The sequence below is a fragment of the Aquila chrysaetos genome, chromosome 19 (assembly GCF_900496995.4).
Source record: "Aquila chrysaetos chrysaetos chromosome 19, bAquChr1.4, whole genome shotgun sequence".
Taxonomy (NCBI): domain Eukaryota; kingdom Metazoa; phylum Chordata; class Aves; order Accipitriformes; family Accipitridae; genus Aquila; species Aquila chrysaetos.
In genome coordinates this window covers 16,607,048-16,627,413 of record NC_044022.1, presented here as the reverse complement: position 1 = coordinate 16,627,413, position 20,366 = coordinate 16,607,048, and the positions used below count along the sequence as shown (strand labels likewise).

The following is a 20,366-nucleotide window of genomic DNA, read 5'->3' as shown; positions in this document are numbered from 1 at the left end:
GATGCTCAGAACTCCTCTTACAGGCATGTTGTGGTTTTGCTGAGTAGCAATGTAAGCAGGAATATCTCTAATAGGATGCAGCTGACTTGGACACAGCAATTTTGGCATGATAGTCATGATCTAGCTCTTAGGTTTTCTGCATCTACATCTATTTGTTTACAATTCTAGTATTTCTGTGTAGTTTGCATAAATAAAAATGAAATGCCATCTGTTACTGATTGTGTACAGTACTGCGAGGAATTATTAAAATCAGTTCAACTGTTGTGCTGGTTTTTGTAGTTTTGTTTCTTACATAATAAAACTATCAGTACTAAATTGTTGGTTATAGTAAAAAGATTATGAAAACAATCTTTGTGTTGATCCTTTGGAGAACTCTGCACAGGAGATATAGTGCAGAAAGCTTGACCTTAAATTTTATATATAATGGCAGGAGTAATTCTCATAAAGTGATTTACCATATATACTCTTTATTACTAACATAGTTTCTCATTAAAGAGCCTCTAGACTGATTTATTTATATTGCTCCTAAGTTAATTTAGGCTGCATTAAACTTATTTTAAACCTAAATTAACTTGGGAGCAATATAAATAAATCATACTTAGGTTTATTGAATGGGTATTTCCTTCGATATTCTTTGCCATAAATTCCAATTCTTAAAATTAACATTATTTTTATTACATTCTTTTTAAATGTTAATTTAAATGCCTTGTATTTCATTCATTTCTAATACTAAATAAGCAAATGAAAGCACAAGAGAAGGGTTGAAAAAAGATGTAAAAATAAATAAAGTTATGTGCACTGATTCATTAAGACATTTTATTATAGGATCTCAAAAATCTCTGATTCAGTTAGAATAGTTGGTATCTTGGAAGCAACAGCAAAAAAGTCACTGATAGGTAGCAAGTGATGCAATCATATTTACTGCACAACATTTTTTTCTTTTTGAAACATATTTGCTACAGATAAGAAACCATGTTTATCGAGAGGAGCAGTCCCATTGCTCTGAGCAGGAAAGAATGAAGACAGAAATCTCTGACCTGACAGAAGAGCTTCATCAGAAGGAGATCACTATAGCAACTATCATGGAGAAAGCTAGTCTTCTGGAAAGACAGTTAAAAATGGAGTTAGAGATAAAAGACAAATTGTTAGCAAAACAACAGGTATGCAAGCAGGCAAAACCAGCCTAGATCATTTTACTCCACACTATTGATAATGACATACATACATTTTCTGTGAAAAAAGGCGTTACATTTCTTGCTGTAGTTTTCATCAGCAGTGCTGTAATATCTGTGAAGTATTACTAAAGCAGCCAAAATGATACTGGAACCGGAAAGCACCAGTAAATGTCAACTGTACATCTGAATTGCAATTCATTCTGACCATCAAATGTATTTACCATTTTAACATGCAAGAGATCTTGAAAACTTCCAGTTTGTTGTTATTATATGTGCTTTATCATTAGAACCATTTATTAGATTATCTAGAATGTTTCCTAATTTTTCAGGTTTTTTTAAAGCTTTTTGAGGAGTGATAGAAATCTGCTTAGAAAATTCTGGTAATTTTAAAGCTGAAAACTGTAAGATACCAGTGTTTTAATGGCAAATTTCAGTTTTAAAAACAAATATGTTATATTCATTACGTAGTTTTGTAAACCAAAAGAACCTTCATGTTTAGAGGTTTCTGCATATCTCTGGACTTTCTGAGAGGGTCACTGCATATTGAAAATAGTGATTAATGTAATACTTTACTTTTGACAATAGGAAAATTAGTGTTTGGGAAAATTAGAGATATCTCCTACTGTGTGGCACTCTTTATCAGGCCATATTACCTATTGTATCACTAAAAGAGTGGATGTCATTCCTAGGCTTCATGGCTACGATTTCATCCAGTTTCAGTGGCCTGCAAAATCTGTCCCTCTTTGTATCTTGCAACTGCATGTGAACTCCTTTATTTTCCTAAGTGATTACTTCTTTCAAAAAAGGTAAATACAATCAGAGGCATTGCATTTGTATATCTTTTATAGATGGTTTAAGACGTCTTTCTGCTTTAGTATTGCTGTATTTAAAAAAAATTATTATAGTTAGTTTCATAACTCTTTATGTATATTTTGTAAAATTAAACTTACATATATCTATACTCATTGTTATTTCAAGTTAACAGTAATATTCTTGTATTTAACTAAGACCTGAATTTTTTACTAGTTATTGGATTTCCGATACAAAGTTATCAAATCTGAAAACATACATCTAAAAGAGATGGTGGAAAACCAGGAGTGTAAAAGTTGCACGGTAATTTTTTTTAATCTATGCAATATGCAGAACAGTTACTTATATTTATTGTAAATGTAGATTGAGATCGTGGCAGATTTAGAGATTTCTGGCTTGCGTAAAATAAATAAACAAAAATAAGGTGTGTGACATAATCAAAACCAAGTGATATTCACACACAGCCTGAAGATGGGTATAGCTAGGAATAATTTTGACCTTAATTGTAGTAAACTAGAAGTAAGCTAAATTTTTCAGTAACTGTCTAGACACTAAACAAACTAGACACTAAACTGGGAGCCTATTTTTTGTAAGTGTTGTCACTTATTTCGGAATTTTTTTTATTTTTAAACAGTCGTCATTCTCACAGATGCAAAACTATGTCCCTTTTCTACTATTTTACCCCTTTGTTCGTATGATATTTAAATAACAGTGTAAAAAACTGACACATTTTGCCCCCCTCAGGTTATTTTCAGAGTTTAGTATTGATTTCTCTCCAAACAGGGGATATTTAAAGTTTAATTCATAAAAAGTGTGCCATAATATCATGTAGAACTATAGTTTATAAGGATATCATAAATGTTATAGACGCTGCCTTCCACAAAAACGTCCCCTGCTTACAGAACATCTGCAGTTACTGTATCTATCACTAGAAAAAATGCTGGAATGTTGCTTGTAAATACTGCTGTAAATATATCTTTGGGGGATATGTAGCCTGTTAATTGTCTTACTGTAGACTGACAAATGCATCGAAGAATGTCACATTTTTCCACACCCTTAAAATAGCATATATGTCTTATCAGTGATGTATTACCTATACACTACGATGGATATATGTATGTGTATATATGATATATTATTGTGGAAACATAGATGGATGTGTGTATGCATGTCTAGCTCTTCTCTACAGTGATATTCTTTACGAAGACTGAGAAGAGCTGTCTAACAAGAATCCTTGTAGATATCATGTGTGTGTTAATTTTTAACAGTAAAATCCAGTTACTAGATATATCAAGGTCACTACACATATCAATGCGTTTGCGGACTTAATAATTCTTTCCTACTTTACTAGTGTATTATGAGGATCTAAACATTAAAGATTGTGAGGTATTTGATATTAAGATTGCAGGGACTGGAGAGATTTTTAAGGATGTGTTTGTACAGTACAGTAGAGCACTACACAGACCCCTCAAACTAGTGCCAGCCCAAGCCAGTATGGTGTAATGCATCATCAGGAAGGGTTACTTGTTTAGATTTCAAAAGCAATGTGGCTGTGCCAGCTTAGTTTTGGGGTTCATGCCATTATAACTGTACTGCTGATTCTAGAGCTATTAGTGGTAGGGTGACTTAGGACTCTCCTTCCTCTGTTCTGTCACTCCTCTCCACTTGGGAGACATAGCTGAGCCCCTGCCCCCTATCCTTGCACAAAATATTAAATTTTCTTATACTTTCTGGCACTCCCATGCCAGCTTGGCTCATAAATTTCCCCTAAAACTAGCTAAGCAAGGCAAGGTTTATAGGAAGAGATGACATCAGAACAGTTAGTGCAAGGAATAGACAAGCTTTCAGGTGCAGGAGCCCAGTTGTGCTAGCAGTAGACTAAGAACCAAATCCTTAATACTCATGAGTTACTAGGTTCCAAAAGAATAAGGTATATCTAGAAATATATGAAAGCACAACTTAATAAAATGTATGGGGGTTTAGTCTTTTGTGTGTAATATGATAAATCTTTTGAGAATTTTCTGTTGATGACAGTACACTGTCATTGCAAATATCTTTACACAACGCAATGCAGTATTCTGCAGAGAGGTCGTTCCAAATTAGCTAGCTCAGGTGTGCAGCATAGGCTTTATGGAATAAGTGATAGGACATAAAAGGAATGGGGTATCCTGGCTAGTCAACTTCCAGAGCTAATCTCCATCTTCCCCTCTTCATATCCTAGTGGATGGGCCTCTCTAGCCCCTGGTCGCAGTGCACATGTTGCTTGCACTTTCAGTATTTTGATTTGTATACCATGTGGGCTAACCCAACTGAGAAGCAGAGTTTAGTAACACAGACGTACAACTCTGTGCTAATGTGGCTTTACTTTACCGCTTCTGAAACTGAAGGTGACTGTATCTTGACACAGATATTAAATTGTGCCTGTAGACATACCCTGTATGTACTATAGTAATGAACTTCTATAATTTTTCTTGGGTTTTTTGGTGGAATTGTTACTGGAGGGAGCAATACAGTCTGCAGCTATAGCTGTTATGGTTGCTTTTATGTCCTAAGTTTTACAAAGCAAGCGATGAATTTACAACAATAATATTTTGAATGCATGTTTGTTGAGAAATTTTAATTTGTTTTATTGTGTTATAGAGGCTGTTATCCCTTCTTTTCCATTTATCTACAGTGTTTTTTTTCTGGAGGCAATTCTCTTGGTTTGCTATAAGTGCTGCATGATTATATATGGTAGCTAGGTCTTTCTTTAGCACAGAACATTGTTTTGTGTTTGCTTGTTAGAAATACTAACATCCATTTATTGTGGAAAAAATAACTATTTAATGATGGTTTTATGTCCTTTCACAGAGTATAGATTTATCTAACAAAGAACATGGAAATTTTACAGCTTCCATTCACAAACTGGAACATGATAATGTAAGATTACAAAATAGTCTGGTTAAACTACAAAATGACACAGAAACATCAATACTGGGTCACATGGATACATATGGAGAAACAGAGCACAGCTACCAAACCCATTCAAAGATGCAAGAAAAAGAAGAGAGGTAATATTTAGATTGTACACATACATGAAACTTCCTCTAAGTTTTTTGGAAGGATCTAACTGGGCCAAACTGTTAAGTTTTGTTTCTGGTTCTGTTCATTCAGAACTCCCACCAACATAAATATCAGACCTAGTTAGTATATTTTTAAGAATTTCCTACATTTTTTTGGGTGGCTAACTGAATTTGGCAATAAATGGAGTCCCAGAAATGTTTGATCATTATTTTAACATTTGTCACATGAAACAACTTAAAAAACTTTTTATGTGCTGCTTAAGTTATTCTTAGTTCCAGGTTTTGCGAAACAGGACAGAATGTATTTTTACTGCCAAATAAAAACAAGACAAGGAAAGGATATAAAAACCAACATGAGAGGTAAACTGCTCCACAGGAGGTTATCTTAATAAGCAGTTTGAACTACAACCCCTGCTGAAAAGCTTTGTGTCCCACCAGTTTCATCTGTTGGAAGTTTCATTAAATGTATTTTAATGCCTTGTCTAGTTTTGGTGTTCTTGGGTGACCTGATTTTTAAAAGAAACATAATTTCAGATGCCTTGAATAAATCATTACTACAATAAACTCCTTGTTAGGGAAAAATAATGAGACTTAAGAATACTCAGACTTGTAGAAAACATTGTAGTGCTGACTTCCTTCTTATTTCCTTGTATTCAGTGAAACACTGAATTACCTTCAAACACGTTACAATCATGGCGTTGTGGTAATAAAAAGAAAATTAAACTCCCTGCTAAACACTATTTCACAGCACAGGAGAGTAAAAATTAATAGGAAGCTAAATATTTTGATCATCTATAATAAAGAACTGAAATGATAGCACTAATGTGAAACAGTTCTGTGAAGCAAAGTTTAAGTAATTGGAGCCAAAATTGTACAGGTCAAGCCTTCAAACTCATACATTCAGTCTTTGGCAAAATTTAAAGTGATTTTCTTTCTGCAAAATAGAAAGGCATCCCATTATATGTAGCTACATTCTTGCCTAAAATTTCCTATTAAATATGTTTAGTGTTAGAGGTAGTAGTCATGTGTATGCAAATATATATATATTATATGTATGTATGTACATATGTATGTGCATATACATAATACACACACACACACATATATATATTGAAGTGGCAGGTATGGCTGTTTTCCTACTAAGTTTCAAATGATGTTGAAGGTTTTGCTGAAACAAATATGCACAAACCAAGATACAGACTATTCTGCACCTGTAGGTCTCATAATTTCACCAAATATTGGTCAGCACAATTTTTGCTCATGCTTCCACTCTTCTCAAGTGAGAAAAAATAAGTTTTTTTCCCATTTTCTCAGGAATTACACTTGCTGTACATGAGGAACTGTGAAATTTCATTCATGAGAATGTAAGTGTATGAGACAATAGAACTATGCAGGTAATTTGCAGGATTTTGATTTCATCGCCATTGAAGACCAATGTTAAACCAACACTGGGAGAGAGAAACCTGGCAGAGCTAACCTTTCTCACAAGAGAAATCTCAACCACACTACTGAATACAATTTAAATTATGATTCTAATTAATCTGATGAAACATATATTGAGCCTGGTTTTCAGGATCTAAAACATGCATTTGATTTCCTAAATGAAAAGCTATTTAGCTAAATAAATACATACACAGATTTCAAAAAATCTGCAAATTCCACGTGTACTGTGTATACACATCAGCCATCTTTTTAAGATTGGGCCCTCTCTATACTGTCAGTTCTCTGTTCCCAAACAGGGAACTACCTCAAGATTTTCTCAAAAACTAAAATTAAATTTTCAACCATCAAATGTATGCACATAAACCAGGCAATTGATGTTGGTTGAGTTAAACTCTGGGGTATGTTTTATTTTATTGTGAGCATAAACCATGTTATTTCTGTTTTAATTGGCAGTTCTGTTTCCATGGTAATTATGGCACTGGAGAAAGGGCAAAAAGACTTTTTTTACATAGTAGAAAAATAGAAAACATGGTGTTTGTGCAAGGGGGGTGGTGTTTGTGTTTAAAATAGTAATTTTCAGAAGCTGTACATTTTGTTTTTCCTATTTGCGTTCAGAAACCTAGAAAGGTTTGCACGATGAAAAAAAAATTCTTCAACTAAGTATATTCTATAATATTTTTCAGGCATGTCTCATGGTAAGTACTAGAATCCTAGGCATGGGCACAGTCATTAGTTAGATAGGAGACCTCTAGAGAAAATACAGGAAATTGCAGGAAGTTATATTGGCGATTTAGAAAGAGGCATAATTTCTTCTTTCTTGCAGTATACACTGAATTTCTAAATATTACAAATTAAGGTATGCAGGAGTGGCATCTTTTTGCTAAAAAAGACTGTGGCCACATCCTACTTATAACCACTTTAATTACTGTTCTCATATATGGTAATTGCCTTATTTCTAATTGCCATTTACATAAGCTTCCCCCACCCTCAAGATTTCAATCCTTTATTTAGACCTTGGCCACATACAGTTGATTTAAATTTTGGCATGGTTGAAGACGGCTTTCTCTGATGAAGCTGATGTGTTTACCCTGTTTCTTCCAAAATTAAAACATGCATGTGAGTTCCCAAATGAAAGGCTACTTATTTACCATAAAAATACACACAAAATAGGTAACTGATCAAGCCAAAGTCCACTTTCATCATGTGGCAAAAGTGAGAGGTAAAGGCTAGGACTGAATGCCTACTAAGGTAGCTGGGGACCTCTTAAAGGATCTGTGTTGGCAGATCTTAAGGAGGTTTTCACTACCCTTTGGAGGTCACACACTCTTAGTCATACTCACCACTGTATCAGTTATTGCAATAGATAAACTGGAAGCAGTGAAAACAATCTCTTCAGGAAAATACTTTTTATCCATTTTTAAAATCAAGCTAGGAGTTATACTTGCAAGGTAAAAGCAACAAGATGAATTCTGAAGACATTCTGGTCATTAAAGACCTGTTGTTTTCTTTCTCAAGACTAGGTACATCAACCAGCACAAGCTGTGTAAGGAATTTGTTTTGCAGCACTGAAGTCATTGATTGCATAGGGACCAGGCTGATTTTATATATGAGTCTGGAAAAATCGATCCTGTTTATATAAATTCCCTTTGCAAGGACATTGTTCTTTCACTTCTTGTCCCATATGTCGCCATGTCAACAGTGATATTATTTTTGTGAAGTATGTGTATATGTTAAACACTCTATGACAGTAAACCCACTGAAAGCGTAAGTTACTCAACTGCAGTTATAGTGTATTTGCATTGCCAGTGTTAACAAATGGACAGCTTTTTACAAATTTGCAGATATTTGCCTACCTTTACATTTGTATTCAAAGTAGGACTCTGTTCTTAGATATTATTTTGCACTGAACTGGCAGAAATTTAAACCCCAGCTGTGAAATCTGTCTGAAGTGAAGGCATAGTATCCATATCAAAGCACTTAAATGCAGGCATCATGTCTTTCCAAGATAGCAAACAGCCCCTGCAATCCTATGGATTACAGTAGGAAGTGGAGTTCCTTTAAAAAATCAGTCCTTTTTGGGGGGTATCTGTTTTTACTATCTAAGAGCTACCATAACTGTAGGCACTCAAGTCTGAAAATTCTGGTCTTAGTGAAGTAAGCTATAACATAACAGTAATAAATGTTATTAAATACATAGAGAAGCAGTTCCAGGGGAAAAAAAGAACACAGATCACATAGACTTTACTGTGGGTTTACAGAGGAAATTACTTCCAAAAAGGTCAGAACACAAGATGAAAAAAAAAAATCTGTCATTTTATTATTCATGCCATCTATCTTCAATTGTGGCAGTTTTTTTTCACTGTGCCCTTCATCCAAACAATAGATGGAATGGACTTTAAAATAGAGGAAAAAAAAGAAAAAAGGTATTCTCCTGCGCCCAAAGAGCAGCGTGTATTTATTTAAAGAAAAGCATGAAAGAAAGGAGAAAACTCTGCCCCCATAAAGGTAAACATTTTAGGTGATTTAGAAAACTGGAAGGTTTGGTGAATATTCTCAGAGAGGGTTTTTTAGAATGTATAATAATAATATTAAAGTAATAATAATATTAAAGTAATAATAATATTAGAGCATCATGCTTACAATTTGCTTTCCTGTAGCATTCAGAGTATCTTAATCACTACTTCTTTTATAAGCAGAGAAAAATATGTTCTTCATTAGTTCTCTGAGTTGTTCTGCACAGTCCATTTATGGAGTACTCAGTTTCATGTACAAGCAGGGTCCATTAAGACTGCACAGCCACCCTCTCCCAACAGCAAATATTTAAATTAAGATTAGAAAATGATGGTGTGATCTTTCTGCAGAAAACACTGTCCTTTCCCTGTGCTTGGCAAATTCTTCTTTTTTATTTAAAAAAAAAAAAGCTGTTTTCCTTGGATCTGAGCAGCACTGCATACTCCTAAATATTTATAATAATTATATTTTAGTGGCAGAGAACTTGATCTTTAAAAGCTTTTATAGCTGCATTTCAAATTAGTAAAGTGTTTTAGAACATTTGCAATGATAGGATCTTTTCGAACAGATATCATGTTTGAGTATAGTAGTTACCTCTCAAGACTAAAATTTCAATTTTATCATAAGCACAGACCTCAGTACAATGGAAATTTTTACCTCAGTCAGAAATATTGTAACAGAAATGTAAAAAAAATCTGAAATAATTTAAATTTTTTTGCGTGTTTTGGCATATAATACAAGTAAAGTTGCAATCGAAAATGAGTCTAATTCAGCAGACATCTGGGCAAGCTAGTCTCAAAATTCTGTGCTCTTATCATTATGGTTTCAGAATTGTTCAGTTAACTGTCAGGAAAAGAAGGTATTTTGATTGGGAAGAAAATAGGTTTCTTTTTTTTTCAAGTTGCTGTTAACCATAATAGGTTTTGCTTTACAGAACTACAAATGAATACAAAGATATGCTTTCACATCCATTCTGATCACTGTAAGTGTGATACAAGAGTTATGGAACATCATAATAAAATACTTTAAAATTCTTTTGTAAGCTTAAAGTTTTCACTTATTGTTACAAAAGCATGTTCTTGTACAATTTTTTTAAAAGTGTATTTTAAGAATTTATTTCTTATCTTAATCTCCAACGTGTTATCATTAAATCAGTGGCAAAATCAGTATTGCAGTAAAAATGCAGGATCAAAGATTTCCTGTAGTATTTTTTCATTTAACTTATTTAAACATTTATTCTAAATTCTAGCTATTTGAACATAGTTGTTTAAGGTGATATTAGGTCACAATTGACTAATTATCCAACCACTAATAACAGTTTTTGTCTGCCATCTCACTTTACACTTTCGTATTTCATTCCCTCTATTTGTATGGCTAAATTCACTCCAGGTCCTATCATAGTGTAAGTTATAAAGACATGGCTGAAGAGTGCTTACATAGCTTCTTCCACGGAAAAGCTAACGGGATGATAACCTTTGGCAAAGGATGGGTAACAAACACTTAAGGAGTATTGGTATCTTCAATACCTGAAGCAAATTTGTGTTTTAGCTCTTGTCCTGCCACAATTATATGGCAACGTTACTCAACTTAAGCTCCAGTGAAAGGGTTTAAATTAGTGTGATTTAAGTCACAGCTGAAGCAGACAGAGAATGCATACTCACACGTTTAGAATAACTCGGGTGGAAAGTTGCTAAATTGCTGCAACTTGGTAATGCTTAATCTTATGCCCGTAACTTCATGCATGAAGCAGTTTGAACAGCTAAGTAATCAAAATTGCACAAGCAAATAAAATAAAAAAAAACCTTGGCTTTGCTGTGATAGCTTAGAGTTTTAACTAGTTTTCATACTTTGGTGGTTTTTTTTTCTTCTTTTAGAACTTTGCACAAGAAAGATGCATGGGAAATGGAACGTCAACAGACTGCTATGTTCACAGCCAGTGCATACCACAGAAACTGCAGTCCTGCTTTGTATGGCCAAGGCAATATCACTGGTTCACAAAGTGATAGCACTTTATCTTCTCATACACTTCACAGAGGTCATGAAAAGAAAATAGTTTATAAATCTCCATCACCACCAACGGGGAATCCTTTGGGCTTTGGTGGGCTGTTTCCTGAAAAGGGCAGAACCGGAAGCTTACTGAGCCCTGCTTACAATGCAGAAGAAATCAAATTATCAGTAAGTAACTATTTTCCTATAACACAAATATTCTCAAAAATCCATCTGTGGACCAAATGCAGCCTTGGGGGAGCCAAAAATTAGATCACCCCTATTGTCATTATTATTTATACAGTGCCAGCCCAGCAAAAATGGAAATACCTTATCCTAACATAAATGCGTTTTTTCTGGAGATTAAACATCCCCTACTGGGCCACACCTCTGTTCTAATAATGATGGTGATAATTACCTGCCATTATGTGACTGTGAGAGAGATTTCTACATTTGAGCTCATTGCTTTCTATATTGGGGCACTCTGCTTCGTATTGCCTTCTGTAAGGGCACTCTGCTTTAAGTATATTTCCATAATGCCTGCAAACTTACTGTCTTAAGTGCTGTTAGACAAATCAAGTTTCTGCAGCATTCGATTGGGGGATAAAATTAGAGGAATTACGGCAACTATTTTCTATGTGTTAGCTATTGTATTTGAAAAGGAACAGAAATTATAACTGCTGTAATCCTGATTTTTCTTGAAATGAAAGAGTAATAGTGCAGCATTCTTTCTTTCAGTATTCATAAACTGAAGATTACCAACCTCCATGACAAGTGGGATAAATCCCACCTTGCCTAGGGCAACTTCTTAGGAAAAACTTTCCATAATTCTTTGGCTTTAGATCTCTGTTTAAACTTGAGCTTTATCCTCTTCCTTAGTATCTTCTATTCTTCCTTAGGCCTCCACTACAGGCCACTATTTTTTTCCACTTGAAAACTTAGCACCTATTTTCCAGACCGCAAACCATGCAACCACAGTGTCATTAAATAATGGAACTAACAGATGAGTAAGGAATGGACTGTAGCCATCTCTCTGTCCAGCTGTGATACGTACATCTTTGTACCCAGGAGATCTTGAACTGCAGGTGTGTGGCTGAGCCTCTAGAGAGAGAAAAGGGAAGAAGACTTTACTGGGGGGAACCTATAGGCAATCTTCTTGCCACTTGTCACCTTAAGTAGGAGCAAAGAGGCACCATGACACCAACAATCATCTTCAAGCAGTTTGTGGTTGTCTTACCCCGGTTCTGCTGTCCACTTCAGAAATGGACGCACATTGTTTTCTACCAGAGACGTGGCTGCTGGAAGACTGTCTCCATGTTCTAGAATCTCACTGAAGATAGGGAGCACCGCAGTCATAGTCTGCCTGGGAAGCTGGGACTGCAGTGCAGCCCTTCACTGACTGTGGTCCCCGCAGCTGCGTCCCAGTAGTCAGAGAACAGCGAGAACCACATAGTCCTGGGTGTTTGACCTCACTTCCATTTTTATATTCTTATGCTTCACAGGCATTTTAAGTAAATGGCTTTTGGTTTCTCATGTCTTGGGAGTTTTCCTCTTTAAACTGCTAATTGCGAAAAGAATTGTCTGGCCTTTTTCAGGAGAGTCTGATAAACACCAATCCTCCTCCTCTCTTCTGTCAGAAGTGTCAGACAGAGACAGCAGACCACAAAGCTTCTGTTTCTAGCCAGCCCAGGGAAAATGCCCATTCTGAGACACTTCTGCAAGCTGCAGGGAAACTATTTCCCAGCTGGCACTCAGGACAGGGTCAATGCCAAGGCAGTTGACTAGATTATAAGGAAAACACTTTCCAGCTGGTGTGTGGGCAAAGTACATAATGAAACTATTAAGCAAGGGATATTTCTTGTACAGAGTCTAAGTCCAAATCAGTGGCATTGAAGCAGGTACAAGTTCAGAAGATTGCCAAAATTAAATCATCACTCAGACTGACATTGGATACCACAGCATTAGTGCAGAGATGATTCAACGGTCTGTTACTCTAGAGTTCTGTATTCAAATGGAAAGCCATTGCGTCAAGGAGATAGAGGAAAAAAACATACAATGTGTTGTAAACCAGAGTTCTTTGACAGAGTTTTCAGGACTGATGTTTCACCTAAGTGAAATCTCCAGTATGTTCAAAACTTCTGAAGATGTTTTAAGGGACCATTTTTCTGAAGAATATTTGTAGCACCAACTGAAAACATCAGAATTGTAGGTGATGTCCTGAGACCTACCAAAGTTACTGTGCTGGTATTTAGGGGAGAGAGAAAACAGTCTCTAGGGCTTTAGACAAAGACTTGCATCTCTCCTCCCAGTACAGACTCTTCAGACAACCTTAGTAAATGTTCCACTGGAACCTCTGTCCCTTCACATTCTTACTTAGAGGTTACATGTGTAGAGAAAGTTGCTCTTGCCTTAGAGTAAACTAGAAGCTCAGCTGGGATTCACTGGAAATTCCCATAACCCCCAAAATTCTTGTTTCAAGGCTTTCCAAATCTAGAGAAATACTTTCTCTCTGAACAGTAATTCAGGCTGTTCTCTCTTTCTGAAATGGAACAACTTCAGAAAATGGTTGCCTGATCTGTTGCCAGTCTCTGGGAAGACTATTCCATAGAGCAGTCCAGTGTCCAACTTCAGAAAATAAATAAACAAACAAATAACCCAATAAGATTAGTTGCAGCTTCAGAATAGTCCATTTCTACACAATATCTGCATTTCAGCTGGAGCAAGCAGTTACGTACATTGTGCTTCCCAATCTGGATCTTTAACTTTTAGTCACAAGTACCTTCTCCTGTTTCTCTTCAGATGATGGACAGACATTGTCTGTTCTTGCTTTCAAGCCTGGGAAAGACATAGAAGATTTAAGCTGTAGCAAGGAAAATTTAAATTAGGCATTAGGAAACCTTCTAACATTAAGGATGGGAAATTGCTTAATAAATAGATTGCAATGGGAAGTTGTGGAAATTCTACCAGTGGTCATTATGAGGAATGATTTTGACAGTCTTGATGCTACCTTGAGGCGTGCTGTAGTCCATGCCTCTCACTCTGCAGTATTACTATTACCTAGCTGATTAGGTACTTAGGCCCTCTGAAAGCCTTCCTATGTCGCTTGGCAATTTCCTATGCATCTCAGTTTTGATTTTCTTATATGAGCAGAAACATATTGAAGATGGGCATCTGTACCTGCTGCCTAAGATGTATTGCAGTGTAGAGTTGAGGAAAGTACTCCCAAAAGCCCCCAAATTTAGTCACAGCGAGACTCAAATTAGCCAGACCAATTTCTAGTCTTGGTGTTACAAGAACTTTCCTGGAAAGAAGAAGGGGCTAAACATGAGAAGACTTTAACACTCTGGAATTTGACCACTCATTGTTTGACCACTAAATGTTAAAATATCCCAAGTGTTAAGGTTTTCTTGCTGCCCTGCTGAAGGTGCATCCAAGGATGCTGGGACAACTCATGGGGCAAGAAAGAGATTAACACTAGGCAAATTAATTAGGCAGTCTGTGAGAGAGAATAGACCTAGCTTCCTGAAGTGCTTCTCCCTAGCAATCCAGAGTTAATTCATAAGCACTTTGGGTAGTTCTTGCTTAAGGAGAAGACATCTTTAGCACATATTTCATATGTGCTAGATAAGCATCTCTGTCAGGTGCACTCCTTTATTTCCAGCAAATAATGAGGCAGAAAGGTGATTCTCATTACTGGAATACAACAAAGAAATATGGGATCAGCTGACACTGTAGAAAGGAAAAAGTAGAGTCCTTGCTGCCTAACCACCCAAACAAGTTAGGTTAGAAATGAACCCATTTCTATCCAGCTCCAGTTAGAAAACCAAAAGACATAAAAGAAGTGTTATCTGAGGAAAAGAAATTCAAAACTAGGGACCATGAATCTCATCTGAGACATGGATTAAAGCAGTTTCTTTATGGTTTTTCTTCCTCAGGCATTGAAAGTAAAGACAATAAAGAACATAGTGAAAGAACAGACCAGAGGCTTGGAAAGCAAAGCTTAGTTGCTAGCAAGAAATGTTGCCTTTTAGACCTGTTTAGATACAACCTTCTCTCAAAGCACATAAAAACCAGTGCATTAGGGACCTATCTAAAAAGACAGTGAAGTCTGACTCTCAGGTAAGGGGCTGTAGGGAACCATGATCTGCTTATTCTAAGTGATAAACATTCTTCACTCAACTCTGAGGAAATTCAGAAATGTCTCATTTGGAGTTTACAGTCTATTTCAAGAAAAAAACACATCGAAGTAAGTACCAGTTGCAGCAAAGGACACTAGCATTTTAGGAAGATAACTTGATCATGAGGCCAGTATGTTTCTAATGACAAGTCAGCAATTGTAAACATTGTTATAATGAATCTCTGAGAATTTCTTATAACTTGATATAACACTTCTGAAGACCAGGACTCATGTAAATCCACTGTCCATATGGAAAAGGCCGACATGACTTTTTTTTCTGTAGGTGATGACATCTATTAAATTCGTATTTCAGATTCATATTTTCCCAGTTTCTTACATTTCTCACTGGAAGTATTTTATTTGCTTAGTATTGAATCAGTGATTTCAGAGCTGATATTCAGTAAGCAAAACACATGGTGATTCTTCAAGTAAAGCCTCCAAATCCAATGTCTTCTTCATAATACAAAAGCCGCCTTCTTCAAAATAGTACTGCCAGCTCTATCTCTGAATCCAAATGTCACAAGGAGATATATTTGTGATCTAGCCCATGAAGGAATACATGTGCATGTAGCCATGGCATTCAAAATCTCAGGAACAACTATTCATATGAAAACAATAATTATTTATGGATGAGAAATCATGCACGTGTTCATGAGGAAAACCAGAAGGCAGGTGATCTCCATCCAGAGTTTCTCAGCCATTGGAAGATTAACATTTTTTCTTATCCCTGCTAGTGCAGGGATTGATAAAAGAGTGTTGTGGCACAAAGTGACCCAATGCCTTTGGGTTCCTTATTCCTATGTGGCAAATTAAGTCACTTTTTCTTCCCTGCCCTGTTAAAACACTAATCTGGAGGGACTGAGAAAAGGAAGGTTCTGCTTTATCTGTGAATTTCATTTTAGAAGCCCTATACATCAGAAAGCCTGTCTCACTCTAGAAGGATGGTATTATCTTCAGAATTTATTGCCAGCTACTGCTTACTTGCTGTACTTTGAAAAGTAAAGGGGTTTCCTATAGGAAATCTCTAAATTTCATCTCAAGGTCTGCTGCAAAGAGTTGGAATAGAACAGTGCTTTAAAGCATTTCTCTACTTAGTATCTTTTGGCCTGAAAAGCTGCTCAAGGGCAGTTTTAAACCAGGCTGAAAGCGAAGACCAAATCTGCCTCTAGTTGCCGTGGAAATAGGGCATACCCCATTCTGATATAATGGAGCCTAGAATAAAAATTTACAGGTGTAATAGAATTGGCCTTTTCCACAAAACATTGGAATATTTAAATCATTTGAAGCCACTCCTATTTGATGTGCTCACAGATAAACTTTCCTTTTTATACTCTAATAACTCAATCAGTTATTAAAACTATTTAACATACGGTTTAATGAAGATAATAAATGTCAATCATCTTTCTCAATATATGATCATATAAAGACAGAAAATTATCTTTCTCTTAATCAGTATTAGAGCTCCTATACTAAGTTTTTTCTCAGTCAACTGTTAAAAATTCATGTCATAAAATTGCATCTGTACAAATAAATACTGAATTTATTTAAAAAAGCATAATATCTTTAGGCAAAGAAAAATTATTTCATATTTCTTTTGATAAAGACATTCCAATTAATGCATCTTTAGTATTAGCAAAAGGAATGAACAAAAATTCCTGCTTAAAAATTTAGAATTTGTTCCAGCAAAGACTTACTCATGTCCTTCGCTTTATACAACTCTGCATCCCATGACAATCATTTTAAGACCAATTTTGGTATGGTTTCTGTCTCAGTCTACTAAATGCTCATTAAATAGAAAGAAAATTTTTCAGTGAACTACTTGCAGCCAATAAAATTTAGTACATTCTCCAAAATATCAGGGCTTGAAGTTGATAGTACTGAAATAAGCATAAGGTTTTTCCCATCCTCAGAAATCACCACATCACAGAAGCAGAGAGCTGAAACTACAGGAGGCAATCAGCAGTACCCAACAGTAGTTATATTCTGTAATTCCAAAAACTAGATTATTGTCCTCCATCCTGGTCTAAATTATACAAGTGACGAACATAACCTTTAGCTGATCCATAGATTTTGGAGGTTCTGAAGCTGCTTAATTCTGTCTAATGGGATATTAAATTTTTTAATGGCAAATCCACATCCTAATGCTGTGAATATCACAGGTATTCAAACATCATGTTCACATTTTGTCATTCAGTCACCTGAATGCCTTTAAACATGTATGCCCAAATTCATGTTTTCTTGGTGAGTTATAGCATTATTAGCTGCTATAGGTTAAGATGTTTTTTAAAATTTAAAATTTGATAATGCAAACATGTTGCAGTACTTGCCTGTTTTTACTAACTATGATTTTCTATTTGTTGCTCAGTGTCCCCCTGAGATGTCCTTCCTTGCAACAACAGAAAAGTTCCTTCAAGAGGAAGAGAAACATACAAGAGAGTTTGAAGAACGTTTAAATTCACACCTTGAAGAACTGCAAAGACATTCTGAAAATACTCTAAAAAAGTATGCCAGGATACAGCAAAGTGGGCATACTTAAGCCAGTCACACAATTAAGAAAATAAAACCAAGTAATCACTCGTAAGTTTCTTAGAACTAAAATCTGCAACTAGCTGCTTAATGTATTTAGGCACATTGCCAGTAGCATGTGTTTCTAACACCAAGGTTTCAATAAGGTAATCATTATCCTGCAGATTTAGGTAAATTATAACTTGACTCTATTACAAAATATCATACTCTAAACATATTCTAAAATATACAGGTTCGTTTTGCATAGTTAAATTGTGTGTAGCAGAGACCCTGTTGCAGCACTGTAAATTAAGTAAGATACTTTCAATTCTGTGATGTACAGAGGGCTAATAATTGGAATTATTCCCTTGAAAATATTATCAGCCAAGAGAAATTCTCTAGATTGCACAGAACAAGAATAATAGGGGCCTTTAGCCATGTCATAGCTCCTAGCATAAAGAGCTTATCTATGCTCTGGTTATTTTTGGCTATAGAAATAGCCCTTGGGACTCTTGAAATGGGAAGTTTGAGCTCTTTCTTTCTTATGCTCTAAGCCATGCAGGTCCGTGAGAGAACATGAATAGACAAAGCACATATTTTGAAGCCACCCATATTGCCCCTTTTACCAGACCTACAGACTTCACCTGGGGCAGAGCCTGATCTCAGGTGCTTTACATGCTTTACATTAATACTTTACAATTTTTAAATCCTGTCTTTGAAAGCACCTGTTTTGATATTGATGTTTTGATACTATGTTGCCTTGTTGTTTAACTACATTGGAACAGGGAAAAAACCTTTAAGTTCAGACAACTTGTGATCAGTCTTAGGTAAGGGCCTAAATTCTTTGTATTTTTCTACAACATCGGAAAACATTATAAAACTGAGCAGAGTTAATTCATCTCCATGTGCCGAAAAACTGCAGAATGTTGAGATTCCTTTTATTTGCAATTCATACTGAATTCTATTGCTGTGCAAGCGAAACAGAAATTACAGACAGTGTTGATGAACCACCAATTTCAGTGAAAGAGATACTGAAGAACTGCTTTCCAGCACATACTGTTGCCAACTTCCTGGAAAAATCTGGATAAAAATAATACCAGACTGTCAAACAGCTCCAGTTTGTGAGTAAAAGAAGTCCCATTAATATTCAAGACCACAGCAAAAATGTAAATTGTTTTTGGAAGCTGTATTTCCATTAAGACAAAATACATCTCACTTCCACAAAATACCATGATTTTAAATACCAGTGTGGCTTGGTTTGCAATAAAATGAGTAATGAAAATGAGGACATCAAAGAACCTTTTACAGGAAAAATCAGGAAAATGACTAGACTCAGCTGGAGGAACAAGGACTGAATAAGATGATGATGGAAGGACATCTGAACAAACTAAATATATATCTGTCCTCAACTTAAGGAGAGACACACCTGGGAGTTTTAAAAGAACTAATGAAGAAATTTAGGAACCTCTGGAAATGAAGCTAAATTTTAAGCTGGGAAATACCTGTAGAAGCAAAAAGACAGCAAAATATTGTCTTTCAGAAAGGCAAGAGGAAAAAAATATGGGATATTAACCAGTTAGATTCTTTTGCCACTGCAAGATTTAAACATACAACAAGACAGTACGCTCCAGATCTTCAAAGAAACATATGTGTCCGAGTCCAGTCCAGGCCAGAGGATCCCTCTCATGATACAGGTCTGTGTGATGATACAGAATGAATGACTAAAATTATCAAAAAATGAGTAAGATTTTTTTCTAAGGCTTTTTAACATCTGGCCAAGCTACTAACTTTGGCTAATGAAATAACAAGTTTCAGCCTGGCTTTTGTGTAACGTCCTATAATAAACTCCCCGTAAAAAGCACCACAAACTGCAAAGTACTTGTATCTAAACAGCCTACTTGTTTACTGTTATTTCCTGCTCAGAGCATGTTATGCCACAAACGTGCTGAGACAGTATGGATCAAAGTCCCGTTCTTTTAACACATGCTTACCTGAAAGGTCACCCTTCTCTTTGCTAGCCAAAATCAGCCCAAGTTGCTCATCTGACAATCCCCAATTTAAACAATCCCATTGCTGCCAGAGTATAGTTGGAGCCACACTGCTGGTTCTGAATACTTTAGTTTTATTAAAAGGTAGAAACTTGATTGAACTGGTGATTGGTTTCTGAAGGAAGAGACATATTCGTGATGTTATCATGCCAAAAATAGTTTGTACAACATGTACCAATTTCAAGTTATTTGGAAAACTTTTTAAAGAATGATGGACAGCAGAAATAATAAAGACTGAGAAATTATATACCGTATGAACAGGGATTGGAGATGTACGTATATTGACAAAAAAGGAATAATCAGAAGGGTCCGAGGCTATAAATGTCTGAAAGCACCAGTAAAAATGAAAAAAAAAATTATTAATCATAAGTTCCTTTGACAGGACAAGGTGCAATGTTCAGAAGCTACGGATTACCCAAAACACACAGAAAATGTCTATTCTAGTATGTGAATAGCCAGGCAATGGAAAATTCCTGTAAGCTGCTGGACTTCTTTTATGGTTTTTCAAAGCTTTACCGAAAAGCATTTTTTGGCTCCCAGTTGAAAGACTTGTTTAAATAAGAAGAACAATGGTTCAGGCTGCCACCAGCTTTTTTCGCTAAAGGACAAACAGAGGTCATGTACACACAGTTGCCAACATGTTTCATCG

The 20,366-nt window shown here is 35.7% G+C and overlaps 1 protein-coding gene across 1 annotated transcript in view; it reads left to right on the top strand.

Moving 5' to 3' along the window:
* Nucleotides 1–19,219, top strand: part of DEUP1 (deuterosome assembly protein 1) — a 50,545-nt gene extending 31,326 nt beyond the window's left edge. Inside the window, exons 10-14 of the mRNA XM_030042376.1 lie at nt 963–1,160; nt 2,202–2,288; nt 4,836–5,035; nt 10,876–11,176; nt 17,530–19,219. Of these exons, the coding sequence (XP_029898236.1) occupies nt 963–1,160; nt 2,202–2,288; nt 4,836–5,035; nt 10,876–11,176; nt 17,530–17,700 (957 nt within the window). The 3' untranslated portion in view covers nt 17,701–19,219. The remainder of the gene's footprint in view (nt 1–962; nt 1,161–2,201; nt 2,289–4,835; nt 5,036–10,875; nt 11,177–17,529) is intronic.
* The last annotated feature ends 1,147 nt before the right edge of the window (nt 19,220–20,366 follow it).